The following is a 20,152-nucleotide window of genomic DNA, read 5'->3' on the forward strand; positions in this document are numbered from 1 at the left end:
GCAAGGAAAAAAGGAGGCAGAAGTTTTATGCCAGCCAACTGCTGTTGGTGAAAGGTCTGGAGCACAAGTCTGGTGAGGAGCAGCTGAGGGAGCTGGGGGGACTCAGCCTGGAGAAAAGGAGGCTCAGGGGTGACCTCATTGCTCTCTGCAACTCCCTGAAAGGAAGGGGTAGCCAGGTGGGGGTCAGTCTCTTCTCCCAGGTAAAAAGTGGTTAAGGAGAAATGTCCTCAAATTGTGCCAGGGGATGTTTAGATTGGATATTAGGAGAAATAATTCTTTACTGAAGGGGTTGTTAACCACTGGAACAGGCTGCACAGGGAACTGGTTGAGTGGCCATCCCTGGAGGCATTTTAAAAACATCAAGATGTGTCACTTAGGGAAATGGTTTAATGGTGGACCTGGCAGTGCTGGGTTAATGGTTGGACTGGATAATTTTAGTGGTCTTGTCCAATCTAAATGATTCTGTGATTCAATTTAATTTTTGAAAGCACTGCCCCAGACAGATCTGCTTTCTGCCCAGACCATGCTGCCAAGACAGATGGAGCCTGAAGGAAGGGGCAGCCCTGCAGCAGCAAGGACTTGCTTCAAGGCTCTGTAGCAATACAGACCATGTTCAGGGCACATCTGACAGGAAATACAGGCAAACATCTTCATGTGGGAGGTTTTGAGCAACCAGCAGATTACTGGGATCATTATAAGGGAATGTTTTGAGGCAGCAGTGTTGCTGGCAGCCATGCTTCAGCAGGGGAGGACTGGGAGGTTGCAACTGGCAGCAAAAATGAAAAAAATACGGCTTAATGGGAGAGGGAAGGGGTGGAATTTAAACAAGTGCTATGGGGGAGAAACTGCTTTGAAGTTGAAGAAATTCAATCTGAGTAGGAAGCCCAGGCAGGGGTTCCTGAACTGAACTGGTGTGAATGTGTTGCTGTGGACTGAGAGACAGAAAGTAGAGAGGGTCTGCAAATTGGTTTGAGAGATTCAAGCAATTTGTGTAGGACTTCTTTTCCTAACTGGAGTTCATGGTACAGAACCATGAAGACTCTGGAGGGCGGCAAAGTTTCCTTCTTCTTCTGAAGAGGAGGATTAAGGCTCAGCCGTGTAATTAAACAGTCACTTCAGTAACAGCTTTTGCTTGGAGACCTTACAGAGCCCCGAGTTCCTACTGCAGCTTTAATTCAGCTCCCATCACTTTCACAAGCAGGAACTGCCAGGAGAAAGAATAGCTCTGTAATCCCCCAAATGAAACTTCCAAGTGCTAATTATCCAGAGGAGCTGCAAACTCAGCCACGCTCGCCGCGGTGACAGACATGGACAAACAGCAACACGAGGCTGATTGTTTACCTTGCATCTTAGAGTTTGCAGTAGAGTGACATAACATCTCTGTCACAAATCTGCTGTATGAGCACACAGCCTTTTCTTGTCCTGGGAGATCACGGAATCACAGAATTACAGAGTCATTTAAGTTGGAAAAGACCTCTAAGCCCATCGAATCCAACCCTTGACTGCCCACCACCTTGTCATCTAAGTGCCAGCTCCAGTCATTTCTTGAACATCTTGAGAGATGGTGATTCCATTACGTCCCTGGAGAGCCCGTTCCAATATTTGACAACCCTTTCCATGCAGAAATTCTCCTTCAGCTACTTCTCATTGTCATGGGTTAGCATAGCTACGGAAGTGATTCTCTTGCAAAGAGGTGCTTACAGCTTCCTCTATGACCTGACAGAACCTATCAACTGGCTAGTTTGAATATTGACAGTTTTTTAAGCCACTTTAAAAAGCCTGACACACCTCTGTGATCCACATTTAAGAATGGACAAACCCTGGGAAAGCTCTCTCTTGCTTCCAGCCTTGGGACAGGTAACTGGGCTCAGCCCATGTGGCCCAGCAGGGCCGGGCCACAGCCATCCTGGAGCCGTGTGGTCCTGTTCCACCCGTGGTCCTGTTCCACCCGTGGCCCTGTTCCACCCACAGCCCCCCCACAGCCCTGTTAGGTGCAGACAGCTTGGCCTGGCTTCCCCTTCTCCAGTGCAGCCAAAGATTCAGCTGAGGCCGCCCTGCTGTGCAGCAAAGATGATGTGACCAACAGTGATAAGAGAACTCCAGCTGCAAGGCCCGGGTGAGATTAACCCTTTTAGTGCTGTAAGTTCCCTCCAGAACAGATGAAGCCTGCAGACATCAATCCTCTCCCAAGCCTGAGGAAGAGGGGAGGTCAAGAAAACACCATAAAGACACCAAAGTCAGTAAAGAGGGAAGAGTTTAAACCCTGAGGGAGGAGAAAGACGAGGTGCTTAGAAGCTGAAATTCTGTTGTAAACCTATGGTGGTGATAGACTATGATATACCAGAGTACCAACTGTAATTTCATTAAAGCATTGGGGGTGGAGCATTCGAACTGTACTTGTGAGCAAAAGTACCTGTGCTGAAATAAGCAAATGCTGAAGCAGCTGTGATTTGAAGAGAAGTTTGAACGGGGAGAGATAGAAGTGATGAGGACTCTTGCTCCAAATCGGAAGGAGAAGGCCTCTGTTCCTAGAGATGCTCCCAGAGATAGTCCTAGAGATGAAGATGATGAGGACCCTTTTGTTCACAGGGAAGGGGGAGGGCCTCTATTCCTAGAGATGAAGATGCTCCCAGAGATGGGTGAAGAGAACCTTTGTTTCTGAATGGCTCAACCTTAAAATGGTGCCCCAGTAGCTCAGGATTGGATCCTCAAAAGGAGCTGTGGGGAAAGCTGTAAGTCGGGGGAACGGACTCTCACATGCAAGCAGAGAACCAACCCGGGCGGGTGTCTCGTTGTGATACTGAAGCCATGAGAGAACTTCTTGTGGAGATGTCTCCATAGCAGGAGCAAGAGAGACTCCTCTCCCTAAGTGAACTGAACAAGGTTATTATAGAGGTGGTAAACGGATTGAAAATCTCAAGGGATGTCTTTTTACATTGTCAGTGGGAGAAGGGGGAAAGGTGGGGAGAAGAGAAGTGTTCTGACTTTTTTTCTTTCTTCTAGTTCTGTTAATAAACTTCTTTATATTCTTTTAAGTTTTGTGCCTGCTTTGCTTTCTCCTAATTCTTATCTCACAGAAGGTAAATAAGTAAGTAATGAGTATTTTGGACCAAAACCACTACATCATCCAGACCCTTCCCCAGTTCTGTTACCCTTCTCTGGACATGCTTCAGTACCTCAATGTCTTTCTTGAAGTGAGAGGTCCAAATTAAGCAGGTCACTTGCATCAAGATAATCCAACCATGCTGGTCCCCTGTGGCTTTGCAGCTGCTGGATGACTGCTGCATGTCAGAGTGCAATCCCATCATATCATGGTGCCAGTTGGCATTTAATTATAAAACTAAGGTTCAAATTATTTAATGGCAGCAAAAGACAAGGTCTTAGGGCATATCCATGGTGAAGAGGAGGAGATGATCTTCATTGTCACAATATTTATGAGTAACAAGTGCTTTGAGGGGCTACCATGCCAGAAAATTTCAAAGACTCTGAGAAGGTGATCTTTGAAACTCAAATTTTCTTTTGCTGTTAAAATACCAATGAGTTTTTTGTGTGAAAGTTGAAGACACTCCCTTATCAGTGGTCCCCAGGCGATAAGATCTCTGCAAATATCACAGACTTATGAGGCTTTTTTTCCTTAGAGCTCCAGCCTTCAAAGTGCCCCTTTGTGTACCCATGAAAGCCAGACCCAGGAATTGCTTTTTTACTGGAAAAAAACTCATTGTTCTTAGACTACACAAGTGGGTCACTGAACTGCTGTTTGCCTTTGCAGTGCCAGTGCATCCAAATTAGCTTGACTTCCACAGAGGATACAGGGAAGGAAAGTAACCAGCATTAATCAGAGCAACACAAGCAGCTCTTCCAAAACAAATTAGCTTCAGCAGTCAGCACACAGAGTCCTTCAGTCAGTGAGGCCAAGCTGAACTTAGGCCAAACTTTGCATAAAAAAAGAGCAACTGGTTTAATGTGTACCCATGGAGTCTGCATTGGTTTCTCTTTCTTCCTCTCAATCCATCTGCAGGAAGCTCTGAGCAAACTGAGCAAAGTAAAAAGCCATCCCTTTAGTACGAAGTCCAGCCCACCTAAACTAAGCTCAACGGCAGGTTGGGTGTCTAGATATTCCCTTTTTTCCAATAAAGAGACAGGTGATAGGCATGGGATTAAATTTCCATTGAAATATTTGTGGTATAATTGATATAATCTGAATTTAATGGACAAAGGAGAGAAGAGACCTGTCATGAGAGGCAGCCATCAGACCTACCTATGTCAGGCATCTCCTGTGAGATGAGGCAAGATGTGCTGAAAGCAATTTCTCCTCCTGAATCATGGAAAGGAGGTTTAGACACTTAAACACACTTCACCACCAAACACACTCATATTTGGTCTGACAAATCCGTCTCTTCCAGAAAGCAGTTTCACCCAAGCTAAAATTGGTGTTTTGAGATGGGTGGGATGAATCATTTTCTCTGGGGGCAGGGACAAGGAAATTTCAAGATGCAAATCTGGGCCATTGTTATTAATGGCCAGAGTCATCATTCCTGCTTGAGGCCCAAGAGAAATGAGACCCTCACCAAAAAGAAAGGCATTGAAACAAGACCAGTGCAGGAGGTAATTTCCACTGGCTTCTCCCTACCAGATTTGTTCACCTCAGCCATTTTTTAAACTCAAATTTTCCAGTGAAAGTAAAATAAAAAAGTAAAATTGTCACATTTCTGTCACCAACAGGGAAAAAGGCCTCTATTCCTCTCCTTGTATCAATATTCAACTCTTACTGCTTTCATCTGCATTTTGACCCTGTGTGTTCCCACAGATAATGCGGTGGCCCAGCTTAACTGCTACCTGTAGTAAAAGTAAGTTTAAGCACAATTATTTTGCAATTGTAATTTAAAATGAAAGGAAAAAAATCTGCTAATATATATATATATATAAATCTTTATTCCAAAGCTCTGACAGCTCCCACTAAATCTTTTAGAGTTCAGATGGGGCACATGAGAATTCACTTCAAGTAATAAAACACTGCTGTTAGCACACACATCTCAAGAGGAAGGAACACCTTACCAAATTTAAAATGCAGACAAAGGAGCCCTGCATGAAGAGATTTACATTTTTTTGTAACATTTCTATAATTTCAGGGAACCTAAATGCCTTATTTTGTAGTAGCTAAGGAAAAACTATTTACTGATGCTTTGTTATGTTAATGTGCAGGTTGGGACTGGTTCTCCAAGTTGTATTGTTGAAGTGGCTGCATGGATTGCTTGCAAACATTGTATTAAATAACCAGCCACTTAATCATTATTCCTGACAGAAATCCCTCCATTAAGTTCCACAGAAGGTCTTAAACTTGAATGTTTCAGCAGTGTTGACATTTCTGATTTCTCAATTTATGTATACATTTGTTGACAGACTAATAAAAACCCTACACAGACTAATAAAAATACTGCATACACACACACACACGTTTATATACATATAAACAGTAATAAATAACAAATGTTTGTAAGCCAGTCTGCGTTTACAGGATAATCACACTGTAACATAAGTAACAAGCAAATATACTCATGAATTAGCAGTTTAACAAAAAGAGGAAAACTGCTCAGTAAGATTTAAGAAACAGCCTGTGCCTCTGATCCCTGAGCAGCACAGATGAGCAGAGGCTTAATTCAGAGTGTGTAAAGCTCTGGCAGATCCCTTAAAAGCAGTTCACCCATAGGGCCATCTGGCTGATCACTCTCCCAAACCCATCCCAGATATTTCCAAAGCAGCCAAAACCAGGCAAACCACCCAGGAGGGTGACCTGTACTCACACTGCATTATCCATATGTATGCAAGGGGCATCAACATTCCTCCCTACAGCAGCCCTGAGGGCTGTGGGATCAGGGCCCTTGCTGTCACACCATGGGGACAGTGTCCCTTTGGGTGTAAGATGAGCAGATATCATGGCACACAACACATGAGGCATCACACGCAATTTGACCAGCCCCAGGCCAGCAGTGAGAATGACAAAAGTGCTGCCTCATTTTCTGGTCACATCCCAGGGAACCTCATGAAAGAGGTGACAGAGGATGAGCTGTTTTTACATGTATTTGTCTGGTGATCCACATCCAGTAGGGTACAGGAGAGTTCCCTGTGCTCCACAGGAGATCTGGATTGCATATTTTCATTAGCAGATGAAGTTTTCTCAGTGATATTTGTCTGTATGGGCTCGTTTCAAGCGCAAGAGAGACTCTGTTTTCTCTTGTACACCAATCAGTTTATATTTATGTCCTTAGCAGGGGCTGCCTTGCTAAAACTGGCTATATCTTTATCCTGATGAACATATTTGAGGGAAAAATGGCCTCCTGACTGGGCAGACTATTTCAGCAGCTCCTGCTGGCTGAAGAAAGCAGATCCTTTAGACTGTACTGCATTCATTTTCTGCCTGACTCCTCTTCGACCTTTTTAGCCAAAGTCATCATTAACTCATTTGCAGCTTTGCAATCAGCTTTACAGTCAGGTCAAGTATTAAATTCATTCCAGTTTCATTTTAGACTTCATGTGGTATGTAACAAGTTATTTTCAAAGTGAATGCAGGATTACATGCAGGGTGACACACATAATCTTGAATAAATATACATTAAAAACCAAGATTTAGCTGTAGACCACGCTTATTTTCTGCAATATCAAAGTTCTACAAAACTCATTACCCAAAATTGGGACAATATGTTTCACCAGAAAATGAGCTATAGATAATTTTCAAATCACATCACTCCATTACATCGGAGTAAAACACCTGTGAGTCTCACGCCCTTGGTCTGGAGGTTTGCCCCAGAGCTTCAGAGTCCACTGTGCCCAAGGACCAACTAAAAGGCACTATGTGCTCTCATGGAGCTCTGCCACATTTTGTCAAAACTCCAGGCGCATGAAAATAACCAATTTATGCTCGAAGAAAAAAGAAAACTAGCAGCTTTTTTTGTTCTATCAGTCATAATGCAATTGATAACAAGTTTTTCTTTGTTCATTCCCCCACCCCCGTTCATCCCTGGAAAGTACTAACAATTACCACCGAAGAGTTATTTCTGCACAAGCTGTTTTCAAAAAGATTAATGTTTCTGTGTGTGTGTGTGTGTGTGTGTGTTTTATTCTTGCTCCAATGAAGAAAAAAAAAGCAATTCATAAAAAAATCCCTCAAACTGCTGTTGAAAAGTGCTGAACGCCAACACCACCACAGCCATTATTCACCAACCACATCATATTGTTTGACAACTCAAGTTCTTTTCCTAAAGTACTGTTGCCTGATTATAGGGAAACACACCAAACAAAGCTCATATAAATGATGTGCTTTTTATGGTGATTTTCCAAGAACAAAAGTAGCTAATTGTTGACTTTCCTACTGGGAAATGTCTGTTTAATATGCAGATCTCTTAATGACTACTCTAAAGCAAATTGTCTGTGCTACGGTAATTTAATCATATATATATATATACATATATATATAAAAGTTTAGCTCCTACTTGGAATATGCTTTATCACCTTTCCAGGTAGCACAAATCCATGTGCCCATTGGTTCACAGCTGCCAGGTGTTTTGTTTGTTGCAAATACTATTACTGAGAGCATTTGTAGGGTTTTTATAGTCCCACTTACTTGGTGCTGACTTGCTTTTGCCAACTGCTCGTTGGCTGATTCTACATTAGAAGAAGAGGTCTCAATGTTGGCTTCAATGCTATCTGCAAATTAAAAGAATAGAAGATAATTACAGGGTGCAAACCAAAAACAAAGGCTTTACACCAACAGCAATTCAGCAAATTACTCATGGGCATAAAGAGAGGAGCAGCCCCTTGTTTGCGACCTATAGTTCTGCAGGGAAGTAGGACCAACACCCATTTTGATGAACATCCAACCCATCAGTCAGAGGCAGGATGACTGACAGCTCTCCATGGGTTCCTTGACAGGATGGAGGTTACCTCTCATCCCATTCCCACTGAAATCGATGGGAAGAGTGACAGGGAATTCAACGAAAAGCAGCTCAAGACTGATAAATTTACTAGATTAAATTATGGAAGGGACAGGACACCTGAAATTATCTCGTTATTAGAGCTCAGGGATAAGATTCATCTGGGTCCATGTGAGTTATTGACCATGCCCAGGTGTCTGTTCTTGACCAAATCATCTCAGACAATATCACAGAGAACAAATCCATGGTGTGCAATTCCTCCCACTCTCCAGGAGTTGGTCAGATTAAACAAACCACAAGCCAAACTCCTGGACCACATTTCCAAGCTGCAGTGGAGTGGCAGCTTGGCTCAGATTGAGGCAAACTGACGGAATCTAAAATTAAGGAAGAAAAATCTCACCCTAAATTGGTTTGTCTGGCACTGGGGGAAGCCTGGAGGAACCACAAGGAATCAAAATGAGACTGGAAAAGAAAGATTATCAGCTACACATCACAACTGGAAGGTCCCCACTTCCACCAAAAACAAATATTAACTTTGACTCCTGAGTATGCTTAGAAAGCAAGACACCTATGGTATAAAACCTACATTAAAAGGGTTTGTTTTTCCAGCAGAAATCTTGGAAATCTTGACCAGTTTGTCCCCCAAGAGATGTGCAGCCAATAATTTCTGGCCACAGTGGAAGAGGAGGTACCCTTGGTCTGTTTCTGAGAGCGTTTGAGCACAAAATGCACCACACAGTGCATGAACATGATCAGGAGAACTCAACCTCAGGTCGAAATTGGAGAATTAGGTTCCAGGGATTTCTCAAATCCTTAATAAAACCAATGGAAATTCTTCAATTAGTAGTATCGGGGGTTGGATTAAGACACGCCACAAAAGATTCAAGTAATTTATTCTTTGGTTCTAAAGGAAAGAACAGGAATTAATCTTGCCACTTCTGTGGTGGACAAAGAAATGAGAGTTTGCAGATAATTTGTGGAAAGTGATTGCATTCAGGTTTTGCCATTTTTAAATGAAACTGTGTTAAAGTCTGTTAATGTAATTATGCACTTAACTCAAAATAAAATAAATCCTTAAAAAAGCAAATAAAAGAAAAAAAAAAAACAAAAACAAACCAAAAAACCACAATCAAAGGAGAAGAAGAGCAAAACCCCAAGGGCCTAATCAATGTAACAGAACTTGCTCGTGTATAAAGTTTCTTGGGATCTTAGTGCAGACACCTTTCACTGCTCAACGTCTCTTAAAGGCTGACTGGCCTCAGAAAATTAATCATTTAGGCAGAGCGGAGCTACAGAGGAGAAATGTATTAAATATATCCTTCTAAAACAAGAGTAATCTGTCTGTGCTTCTCCTGGGGAAGAAGGCAATCATAGAAGCTCCTTAATTTAGCTCCCTTAAAAGGCCCTCTGGAGGAACCCAGCGCTTTCCACTGCCTGCAGGGAGGCCTGAGGAGATTTGCCATCGTTAGATAGAATTAAACACTGTGCACACCCCCTCAGCGCTCCATGGAATGGGAGAACCATACCTTAGGCACTGTTTTTGCAAACAGCATCCAGGTTTTCCCCAGCACAGGCTTTCCCAAGTAAGGATGTGTGCTACCTGTCCTGTATGACTTGAAGGATGTTACAGAGGGAGGTTGGGCCCTGGTGGGACTGTTTCTGCTCACTCATTCTCCCAGTGGGCGAATACCAGCCTTGGAATAAGTAAACCTCCCATTTAAATTCTATTTTTTGAAGCAACTTGTAATCCTGAGGCACAGGGGAAAAACTAAAACGAAAAAACCCACCAAACCAGCTCTAAAGCTCTAAAATAATGAGACATTAATATGTAAAGCAATTTAACTAGAGATTTCTGATGATTAACACGGGAAAGCAAGGAGAGGAAAGAGAATTTGGCTCAAATCAAAAAAAAAAAAGCAGTAAGTCAATTATGTTACTAAGTCAATGATGAATATGTCACTGACAGGCATTTCAGTGAATTCATTTCAGTTTGCTGAACTAGTGGTGGTTCAGGACTCACCTTGGCCACTTTCAGGCTCCTTGCCAAGGTACCTCGCTTGGGATAGAGAGACAAGGGTGATAGCATCCTCAGTAGGCTGAAAAAACCTGCTGGAGGGATCTGCCTTTTCCTTTCCTTTTGGCTTTGTGATGAAGGGACAGTGACTTTGTTCCCAAACAGATGAGATAATCCAGCCCTGGGTCTGGAATTTCTCAAAGAAACTGAATCCCACAACAACTTTCTGCCCTCAGACTCTAGTGACAAATCTATTGTACAACTTGAAAACAAAAATCCTAAGGGGATATCATCAACATTTTGGTAAACTGAGGGATAGGCCTGCACCAAAGCAGATGGTGTTTGCAAACAAATACATCAGAGAATTAGGAAAATATTTCTAATTTTTCATCTAAAACACAGTCTTGCAATAGGAGTTGTGAAGGTGACAGAGCTAGCCAGGTTTTAGATTATTTTTTTTATGATTTTATGACACATTTATCACATTTATTTATGGAGATGAAAATAATGATGACCCCAAGAGGTATCTTTCAACTATCCAGCTATCTGGGTCCTGAGATCAAGCCCTTCTAATGACCAACAGGAATCTTATATGGGAAATTGTAGTGGCTGGAGTGGGGGTTCTGCCCTAATCTTTCAAGGAATCACTCCTATGACCTGAATTTTTACAGCAGCAACAATGGATTGGTTTCACAAGGCAGAATTTCAGCTAAACCACTTTAAAGACAGGAAAGTGAGCTTGTGAATGAGAATTTTTAAATGCTCCCACTTGGCAGTAACCAAAATGGGCCCCTTCAGGTTTTCATAGTATGGTTTTATTTTTAGCACTTTAATAAGCTTAACCCTCTTTTATCGCTACAACTTCTGGCTAAAAATAATCAATACAGCATACTGAGAGGCACAATAAAAAGAAGAAGGGGGAAAAAAGGGGAGTATTTTGGTAATACATAAAGGTTTCTTTTCTAATTAAAAGCCAAGTTTGGAGGGAAATTGCTTTCAGCGTGAAAATGAATTTTGCCCATTCGAATTTCCATGTACTTGGAAAGTTTTAAGTGAGCGTCATTCCATGAACAAAAGACCCTCAGGCTTAGTGCAGACAGAACTGTGGATGTTAAAGGGAAGGAAAACTATGACAGTTCTTCCAGATCAAAGTTTAAAATGGCTCAGGGTTAGTAATTTGCAAACTTCAATGTAAACATTGAGTTATAAATCTTGCACACGAGAGGATTTATAAAATAATTGTGCTTATATGGTAAACTCGGGCTAAATGGGTCACACCGGCTTAGATTGGTGCAAGAAAATACAATTTTCAGCTCTGTGACTCATCAGGAGCTGTGGTTATTGCTTCCAAAAAAAGGCAGATAGACCCTACCTTCCTATCTGATTGTAGCAGATCTCTAATTCTTCCACACAACAACACATCACAACCCTCAGAGGTAAGGACTGAGGCACTGAACAACCAGTCAGCACCACTTTCCAGGCAGGCCTGGAAAGAGTATTTGAAGTACCCTAAAATGTCATAACCAGCTCTTCCTGTTGGTTTTCTTCAGCCAACAGCCCAAACCCCTTGGTCTGAATGAATAAAAGTGGCTACAGGGCAATGGCTGAGCACCAGCATAAATTTACAGCACTTTTTCTCCTGAATGATTTATATTGTCCTTGAAATGCATCTTGGAAATGTCAAGCATCTGCTACATATGGATGTGCTGAAAAATGGTACTGCCCGGCCAGAGGTTTGCCATGCCTGCCAGAATACCTCTCCCAGGGATTTAAAATTCAAACATTGTCCTGTGTGTATCTATTGGAAAACAACACATCCTGTCAGAGAATAAGGCACCTCCTATCATCTGCTCGGTGCTAAATGGCAGAGTGCAGAAATATTATCACTGTGGCATTTGCAAAGCAATTTACTGTTCTTTCTTCCAGAGACAAGTGGCCTCAGATTCCTGATGTTTGCCACAGGAGAAGAGTCAGCACATGAAGAGCGTCCTGAGGGTGCCTGTTCTGGACTCAGTGGCCACTGCACACTCTCAGTTACCCATCCAAGGTGTCCTTAATTCCCATATGATGCTCTCAGATGGCCTGGGATAATCAATCCAATGCTTTAGCTTTAAACCCACAAAATTTGCACATGTGGGAATATTATATCATGGCAACAGACCTGATCAAATTTTTTCCCTATTTCCTTCTTTTCCTGATTAAAAAAAAGGTATTTCAACAACAGGGGTTTTTTCATGAAGTAATTTATGGGTGTGTCAGTTTTTTTTATTTCTCAAATAATCTCTGAAAGCAATTTACAGAGCAAAACAGCTCAAATTTCTTTGAATGGGAAGTTCCAGATATTTTCCTGTAGCACACCCTTTCCTTTCATAGAATCAGAGAATCGTGGAATGGTTTGGATTGGAAGGGACCTTAAAGATTGTCTTGTTCCAACCCCCTGCCAAAGGCAGGGACACCTTCTGCTATCCCAGGTTGCTCCAAGCCACATCTAACCTGCCCTTGAACACTTCCAGGGATGGGGAGTCCATAACTTCTCTGGGCAACCTTTTCCTTGTGATTTACACTCAATACATTTTTTTTTTTAATTCTGTAAGACATCCAAGTTAAAGAAAAATAAAATATGTTTCTTTAAATTTTCAAATGAAAAAAAAAAGAAGTAAAGATCAAAATTATATTTTTTCTGCAAATACAGCTCATGAATTGACACAGTTTGGATAAATCCCTTAATTTCATTTGCATGCAACATTTTTCAGAAGTCCACTTCTGTCTATAATTAACACAAAACTCACTTTCCATCACACAGCTGAGTTATCAAGTCCTATTGCTGATGAAAGAAGTTTCTGAGTTTGTCACAGGAATAAATAAGGTTGGTAGGGGTGTGGATTCATAGAAATAAATATATTTTATTTCTGCTTGCTGCCTTGGAAAGATCATATATTTTACCTACCAAGTAAGGTCACTGATATTTACAACTTGCTTGACCTCTTTTGCTTTACATGGCTCTTTTGATTTACTTAAACTTCATCAGTCATGTTTCCCAAACAGTCTGGCAGAGAATTGCACCTCCTAGCAGAAATAAACCACCCACCTGGGCAGCTTCTGCCTTTCTGACATTTACTGCTCAAGTGCAGTGTTATTAGAAACTGCGACCATGGCAGTTCTAACTAAAAAACCCAAAAACTGCTCTGGATAAATTGATGTGAGAAGAATCCTACGGGTGGCAATAAACCTCGTGGAAGGAAGAGCCTTGCTTCTTGTACAAAATTAGCTGGCTCATTAACTGTAATTATACCAGCCCAATCACATTATGAGGGTCAAACACAGAAACAAACACAGCAGACAAATCTTTAGGCGTTACTAAATTTGCAAGTGTGGAGTCGCCCATTATTCTTCTCCTTGTAAGCCAGCATGTGCTGTCTTGCCAGCACTGCCAGCACAAGATCTAAATGTGAGAGTCCTCATGCAAAGGATGACACAAAAAATCACATTCACAGAGAGCAGAAGGAGGAGAGAAACACAAAAGCTCATGCAGTTTTTGTGCTGCTTGTTATCTCGAGTAAAATGAGTCGGTCAGAGATCACAGTAGCCCACACCTGGCTCCAACAACTCTGTCGTAGCAGAGGTCACCAAGCAGTGCCTCATATGACACTGAGCACCTTACAGGCTGCCCAGCCCTGTTCAGAGAGCTGCTCAGTGGAGGCCACCACTGCTGCAGTCCAGATAAACAGGGAAAGGAGAGTGGTATAAAACACAACACAGAATCACAGACTGGTTTGGCTTAGAAGATACCTTAAAGATCATCTCATTCTAACCCTCTGCCATGGGACACCTTCCACTAGACCAGGTTGATCAGAGACCCATCCAACCTGGCCTTGGGCACTTCCAGGGGTGGGGCAGCCACAGATTCTCTGGGAAACCTGTGCCAGTGACCCAATGACCATGATTTTCAAATTGTTGCCTACAAGGCAATTAATACCATACAATTTCAGCAGCTGGGGTGGTTTGCAATAAAGCTTTGTTAGACTTAGGAGAAACACAACTGATGACAAGACATATACTGAAAGTGAACAAAGAAATGGGAAGTTTCTTGGGAAGTTATGGGGAGTTATAAGATAGAATTGGGTTGTGAGCTGTAAAACCTGCCTGCAGGGGCACATGGCAGCACAAAGGAGCACATGGTGGCACACAGAGGTTTGTCTCCACTGGACCATGGGGGGAAGAGGTGGCACAGGGCAGACCCCTACAGAGAGGAGCTTGCTGGGAGCTGACGGGCGGGTGAACAGCGAGTGATCATCCCATAAAAGGACATTGAGAAAGTGTGGTGCTGATGTGGCAACACGGGATAGGTCAGGCCATATAAAGAAATACTATGCCTTAGCAAAGTGTTTAAGACCAACTGACTCCTTTGAATAAAGGATTCAGATTCCCTGCCAGTCTGTGTCTGTTATTCAGTTGCTGACAGGAAGTGAATGGGAAGTGGAATACATCATACATGACACAGAAACACCCCAGTGTACCCTTCCTGCATGGGCTGTGCTCTGTACTGACACATCATTCTGGGTCGCATCAAGTCGCTGAAAGCAACACAGCCAGGAGAAGATTTTCCAACCCATCAGGAACCAGTTAGAACATAAATGTACACGCTCCCATAACAGCCTCCTCTGAGAATCACTTAGGAATCTTAAGCAAATGAGAGACTTTGCAGGCGACATTCAACTGATTGGAGATGTTAAAGATGTTACATTCAGGTGTTAGGGGACTGTTCTCAGGATGTGCTCATTTTCTGCAGATGTCCCAAGCCGAGACATATAACTCGGGAGGGTTTAGTAAAGGCTCCAGTTGAACGATTTCCCAGCTCAGTTTGCAGTCTGATAGCAGACTCCTGGCTGTGCCATCCAGGCAGTCACACTGGAGGAGGACGTGCTGCTGGGCCCTCTTGATGGCCTTCAGGTCAGAAAGGCAACAAAATGGACTCGGTTTCACAGGAAAAAACCAAAAAAATATATTAAAAACCAAAAAACAAAAACAAAACTGAAAAAACCTCCCCATATCCCAAAGCTTCCAAAATAAGCAACCTATTTGCATTCATGCAGGTATCTTTTCCTTTGAAGGAAGTTTATTGCTATTGTTACCATCACTAGGCAGTAAGTGACAGTGTGGCACATCAGTGAATGGCAGCATCGCTCAAGGACTGAATTCATTGGCCCATCAAGAAGTTCCTCCTGACTGAAGAAAAGCAGCAGCTGCCATGTCTTGACTTCTTTTTTCAGGTCTGTAGGCTCCAGCCTGACAGATACCAGGCAGAAGTGTCTGTTAAGTGAGGAAACATCAACTTTAGATCACATAAAGAATTTTTTTCACCCAGTTATTTTTAGATATAAAAAGTCCAGACTTCAAGAATCAAGTGAAGTGAAACCTAAGTAGCACCAAGGTCTAAGTCTGGATGAGTATTGGTCTAAAAAGAAAGTCTGAGGAAGTCTCAAGCTTGACACAGTAGGACATTGATCTGTTCTGAGGAGGACACCAAGTTAATTAGAGGGATGGAGCACCCCTCCTAAGAGGAAAGGCTGAGACAATTGGGACTGTTCAGACTGGAAAAGAGAAGGGTTTGTGGTGACCTAAATGCAGCCTTCAAGTACCTGAAAGGAGCCTGCAAGAAAGATGGAGAGACTATTTACAAGAGCCTGGAGTGACAGGACAAGGGGGAATGGATTAAAACTAGGGTAGAGTAGGTTTAGTAGGAAGAAATTCTTTCCTGTTAGGGTGGTGAGACACTTGCACAGGTTGCCCAGAGAAGCTGTGGCTTTCCCATCCCTGGAAGTGTCCAAGACCAGGTTGGAGAGTGCTTGGAGCAATCTGGTCTAGTGGAAGGTGTCCCTGCCCACGGCAGAGGGTTGGAACTGGTTGATCTTTAAGGTCCTTTCCAACCCAAATTGTCCTATGATTCCATGATTCTTTCAGCCAGTGAGATTTGTGCAAAGATAGATTTGTCTGCATTTATTCTGGACAAAGAGGTAGAGAACTGGAAAATTCCTTCCTGTGTTTCTGTTCTTGCAATGTTAAAATACGTGGCCGCTATGTGAGCTTGGGATCTTTTCCCAGTTTAGGGAGTTGGGGAGGTTACAGATACAAAAAACTTGTTTCCAAAACTGCTCAAAAAAGTCAGAAATGTGACACTTTTAAAATTGTAAAAAGTTTCCAGAACAATGTGGATCTTTCCTTGCAGCTTTGAGAAATGCGATTGAGCTATAAACAGTGATAGAAGTGGTGAAAGTTGAAATCGAGCAGTTTAGATCAGGAATGTAGGTTTTGAATGTTGTTCTGGCATAAGGTTACATACACAGGTAGGATGGAAAAAGAGCTCTTCTAAAACACAGAACAGCATTTCCTTTAGCCTTGGGCAGAAAAAAAAGCACTCATTCCTATTCAGGTCAATTTTGTTCTTGGTTACAAGACAAACAGAAGCCTACAAAAGTGGACAAATGTGCACTTGCTTTCATCAGGTTTCAGTACAAATATTTGCATTTGTATTGTTGACACTTTCTTCAGAGGAACTGAGGATTTAAGGATTCTCTTCTCCCTGACACCAGTCACAAAACTGATTCCATGGAAGTTTGCCTACATATCCCAGTACCACCGAAGTACAAGCTCACACATACAGAATAGAGATGTTCAGTGTGAAACACTGGGAATGTTTCAGGCTGTTGGGGAACTTACAGTTCAGCTGAGTGGACATCTATGAGTATGGAAAGGAGGGATTGTGGCAGCTGCAATCATCTCCAACATAATTTTCTTCTCACAGTGCCAAGCCTTTAATCCTTGGATGCTTTGGCTGCAGAATCCTTCTGCTACCATGACAGTAAAGTTTAGTGGACTTGGACCTCTTCTGGCCATCTGGAGATCTTGCCATTTGTCCATCAGATCCCTAAAGTTGTCCTCAATGCATGCCAGGAATAGTTATGGAATAGTTATGCCCTGCTGTGTTGTCCTTCCAACTGATGCTGAGGTGGTTGAAATCCCCTGTGAGGACCAGAACCTGCAAAGGTGAGGCTGTTCCTGTCTGTCTGTAAAGGGCCTCATCCACTTTGCCTGTCCTCTTTTTAATCCTGACCCATAAAATTTCCACCAGCTTCTCATCCATCTCCAGGCAGCATGCCATGCACTCCAGCTGCTCTCTCACATAAAGGGCAACTCTTCCTCCTCATTTTCCTATCCTATCCTTCCTAAAGAGCCTGTATTCCTCCAAGGCAACACTTCATCACGAGAGCCAACCCACCACATCTCCATGATCCCAACAAAATTGTAGCTCTGCAACTTCTCACAGATCTCTAACTCCTCAGGTTTATTCCCTGTACTTTGTGCATTTAGCACCACAGAATGTTCAGTTCCTGCAGAGGATTTGGGATATTTGTCCATGATGGTGGTGCCTGGTAGGCACTTCCCTGCTCACTTCCAGGTCTGAAGGTGACCCTGCCCACACCCCATTTTGATGATTTTGGGAACCTTTCCTGCCACATCACCCCGTGTCCTTTTCTCAGCAATCCTGTCCTCTGCTGCCAGGCAGGGACTGCTGGTCACACTGTCCCTCCCCCACCATTACTAAAGTCCTCCTTATGTGGTGGATCCCATCTCTCCCAAGCAGCTGCAAATCTGCAGACAGGGTTCCATTGAACCCAAGCCATGTCACCAACACTGATTCTAGAGCCAATTATTGCTTTGTCCCACTAGTGTCCTCCTCCTTGCTCTCTTTCCCCTCACGAGCAGCCTGTGTGATGAAGCTGCACTGGGATGCTTTTGCCAGAAGCTCCTGCAGGATTGTTTTGGGGAGACTGCTGATTCCCAGCTAACCCAGGCCATTGGCTTGTTTTGGTTTCAGAGGCTTGGGCTCACTGATACGGTAATGCATAATTAAATATTTGTCCCAAAAAGATGCCAGGACCAGGAACTTGGGCACAGAGTTTGTTTGCAGAAGATATAAAATAACAGAGATATCCTCTCCCAAGTCTGCATTTTATTTCTTTCCTGCATGACAGAAATTGCTCTCTCCCCTAGGGAGCATTATCAAGTTGTTCCTTAAGGAACTGGCCCATATGCCAGAAAAACTCCTTTTAGGTTTTTGCAAGAAGCACGGGTTACTCTGCCTGTGCCATGCACAGGCCAGATGAACTCTCCCCACAATTCTCCCCAGCTCAGGTGAACCAGAGAGGGGATTTCTCTGGGAGCATTTTGCTGAGGGGCTCATCTCATATTCCCTGGTTTGTATCTTCCCTGTGTTTCCTAAACAAGCACACACAGAGCTTTCATTCCATGCATGTCAGAGGAACAGACTTAAAAAAAAAATAAAACAAGTGCCAAGAGAGCTGTCTCTTGTCATCATGAAATTATCACTGTGGGGGTTTCAACATCCCTTGCCTCCTGATTCTTCACCTCACTTACTTTTGTGTAATATGAATGTCAAAAGATAAACAGTGGGACCCTTCAGCAATTGGTTGGGAAGATACCTTGATTGGCTGTCAGGATTAAAAGATAGTCAAAAAAACCTGTTAAAAATCTGCTGGAGTGTAAGAGGAAGAAGAAGAACAAAAAAACCCCACAAAAACCTTATGCTGGCTCGAAAACAAAATGTCCTACTTAGTCTAACAGATTCTCACAGGGAAGTTAATACTGGGATGGCTTCTGTGCATGGGTAACATCTTAAAATAATAAATATTGCCTTAAGAAACGGAGTTGTGAGGATCTTGAAGCTAGTTGATGTATGTTGTCATGTCCCTCAAGGCATTAGCATCTGATGTGCTTTTAGAGATGAATCAGGCTCCAAAGTTATCCATGTACAAAAATAAGCTTTCAAACCAGCATTAAGGGAAAAAGAAAAAAATAAAAAAAAAGGAAAAGAAGTAGAAAAAAAAAAAGAAAATATACTAAAAACTTATTTAAAATATAATTTAGATTTTTTTCCTGCCCCTGTGAACCTGAGTGGTGTTTCTCAGAGGGGTGTAGTTCTTATAGTGTATCTTATGCTAATGGAAATTTGCAAAGGTATGAACTTGGCAAAGAAATCCAGAGTGATTAATAAGCAGAAGAGGAGAGTTTCTACTTTAAAGGTTTGCATATGGCTTGCTCCTGCTCCCAGGAGCACCAGTGAGAACTCCAGCTGAACCTTGAGGTGAGAAATAGCCCCACAAATCTTGCTCCTCTGGAGTTTAGGTCCCTCAACGAGCCTTTCGGACTATTAGCTCTCAAATTTGGAAGTAGGCTGTTTCAGAAGTACCACATATTAATATTGTGCATATACAAAATTAGAGACAGAAAAAAAGTCTGATTTTTCTTCATCAGAAAAGACAAAGGTCAGAGGGAGCTGATCTAAAGTGTCTTATTTCTCTGTTCACAAAAAGTGGTGGCTCTCAGTGATGGGCTGCTTCTAAAGATAGGACTAGGGGTTACTCACATCTCTTTTCCCAGTTTTCTCCACCCAGTTTTTTCCTAGTCATTGGTAGCTGGAGAACAGAAGGAGATCAAGTAATAGGCAGAAACTTCAGACTGTATATGAGCACATCTTGATGTCAGGCTTCTGTAAATTTAATTACACACCCTGCTATGTGGAATGAAAATTCTATTTGGAAACAAAAAGCTGCTTAATTTTCTCTAGTTTCATCAATACTCATAATAATAATTACCACTACTATTGTTTTTTAATTACAGTTCCAGGTAGAAAGGAAGAATTAGATCCCTTTCCAGTTAATGTTATATATTCTCCATCTTCCTTTTTGCAGTCTAAAGGGAATGGATTCATCTCCCTGTGAATTCTATTTTATGCTAAATATACCAGCAAACTGTCCATAACATGAGAACCTTATTGCACAAGGCAGCTTGTCAGATCAAAGCATCTCTGGATGTACAAAAAGCTCAAAACACAGGGAAAATAATCACAGCATCAACAAAGGGCTGCTCATGAGGGACAAGATCACGTTGGAAGGGTGGCAGAGGGTAATAAAGCCCATAATTTTCATGTGACACCTACCTATTGTGTCTCCTTGCTCGTGCACCATGGAGGCCAGGTCTTTGATGATCTGGTTCACATCCAACATGTCACTCTGAAAAGACAGAAATCCGAACATTAACGAGGAATGGGGAATATCCAAGTATAAAAGGCACGTTCCACAGTCCAGCCTGGCAAAGAAAAACACAAACCCAGAAATCTTCATCGGAGTAC

General features: G+C 42.5%; 1 protein-coding gene across 11 annotated transcripts in view; it reads right to left on the reverse strand.

Moving 5' to 3' along the window:
* TSNARE1 (t-SNARE domain containing 1) overlaps positions 1-20,152 on the reverse strand; it is a 464,136-nt gene that overhangs the window by 162,164 nt on the left and 281,820 nt on the right. For 10 of the 11 annotated variants that reach the window (XM_069005568.1, XM_069005575.1, XM_069005573.1 and 7 more), the window contains 2 exons: positions 19,961-20,033; positions 7,619-7,701 (listed from right to left, as the gene is read on the reverse strand). In XM_069005568.1, the coding sequence (XP_068861669.1) occupies positions 7,619-7,701; positions 19,961-20,033 (156 nt within the window). Of the gene's footprint in view, positions 1-7,618; positions 7,702-15,100; positions 15,253-19,960; positions 20,034-20,152 lie in introns of those variants that run through there. The other variant, XM_069005576.1, reaches the window with a different exon arrangement.

This window comes from Aphelocoma coerulescens, chromosome 2, assembly GCF_041296385.1.
Source record: "Aphelocoma coerulescens isolate FSJ_1873_10779 chromosome 2, UR_Acoe_1.0, whole genome shotgun sequence".
In the NCBI taxonomy this organism is placed as follows: Eukaryota; Metazoa; Chordata; class Aves; order Passeriformes; family Corvidae; genus Aphelocoma; species Aphelocoma coerulescens.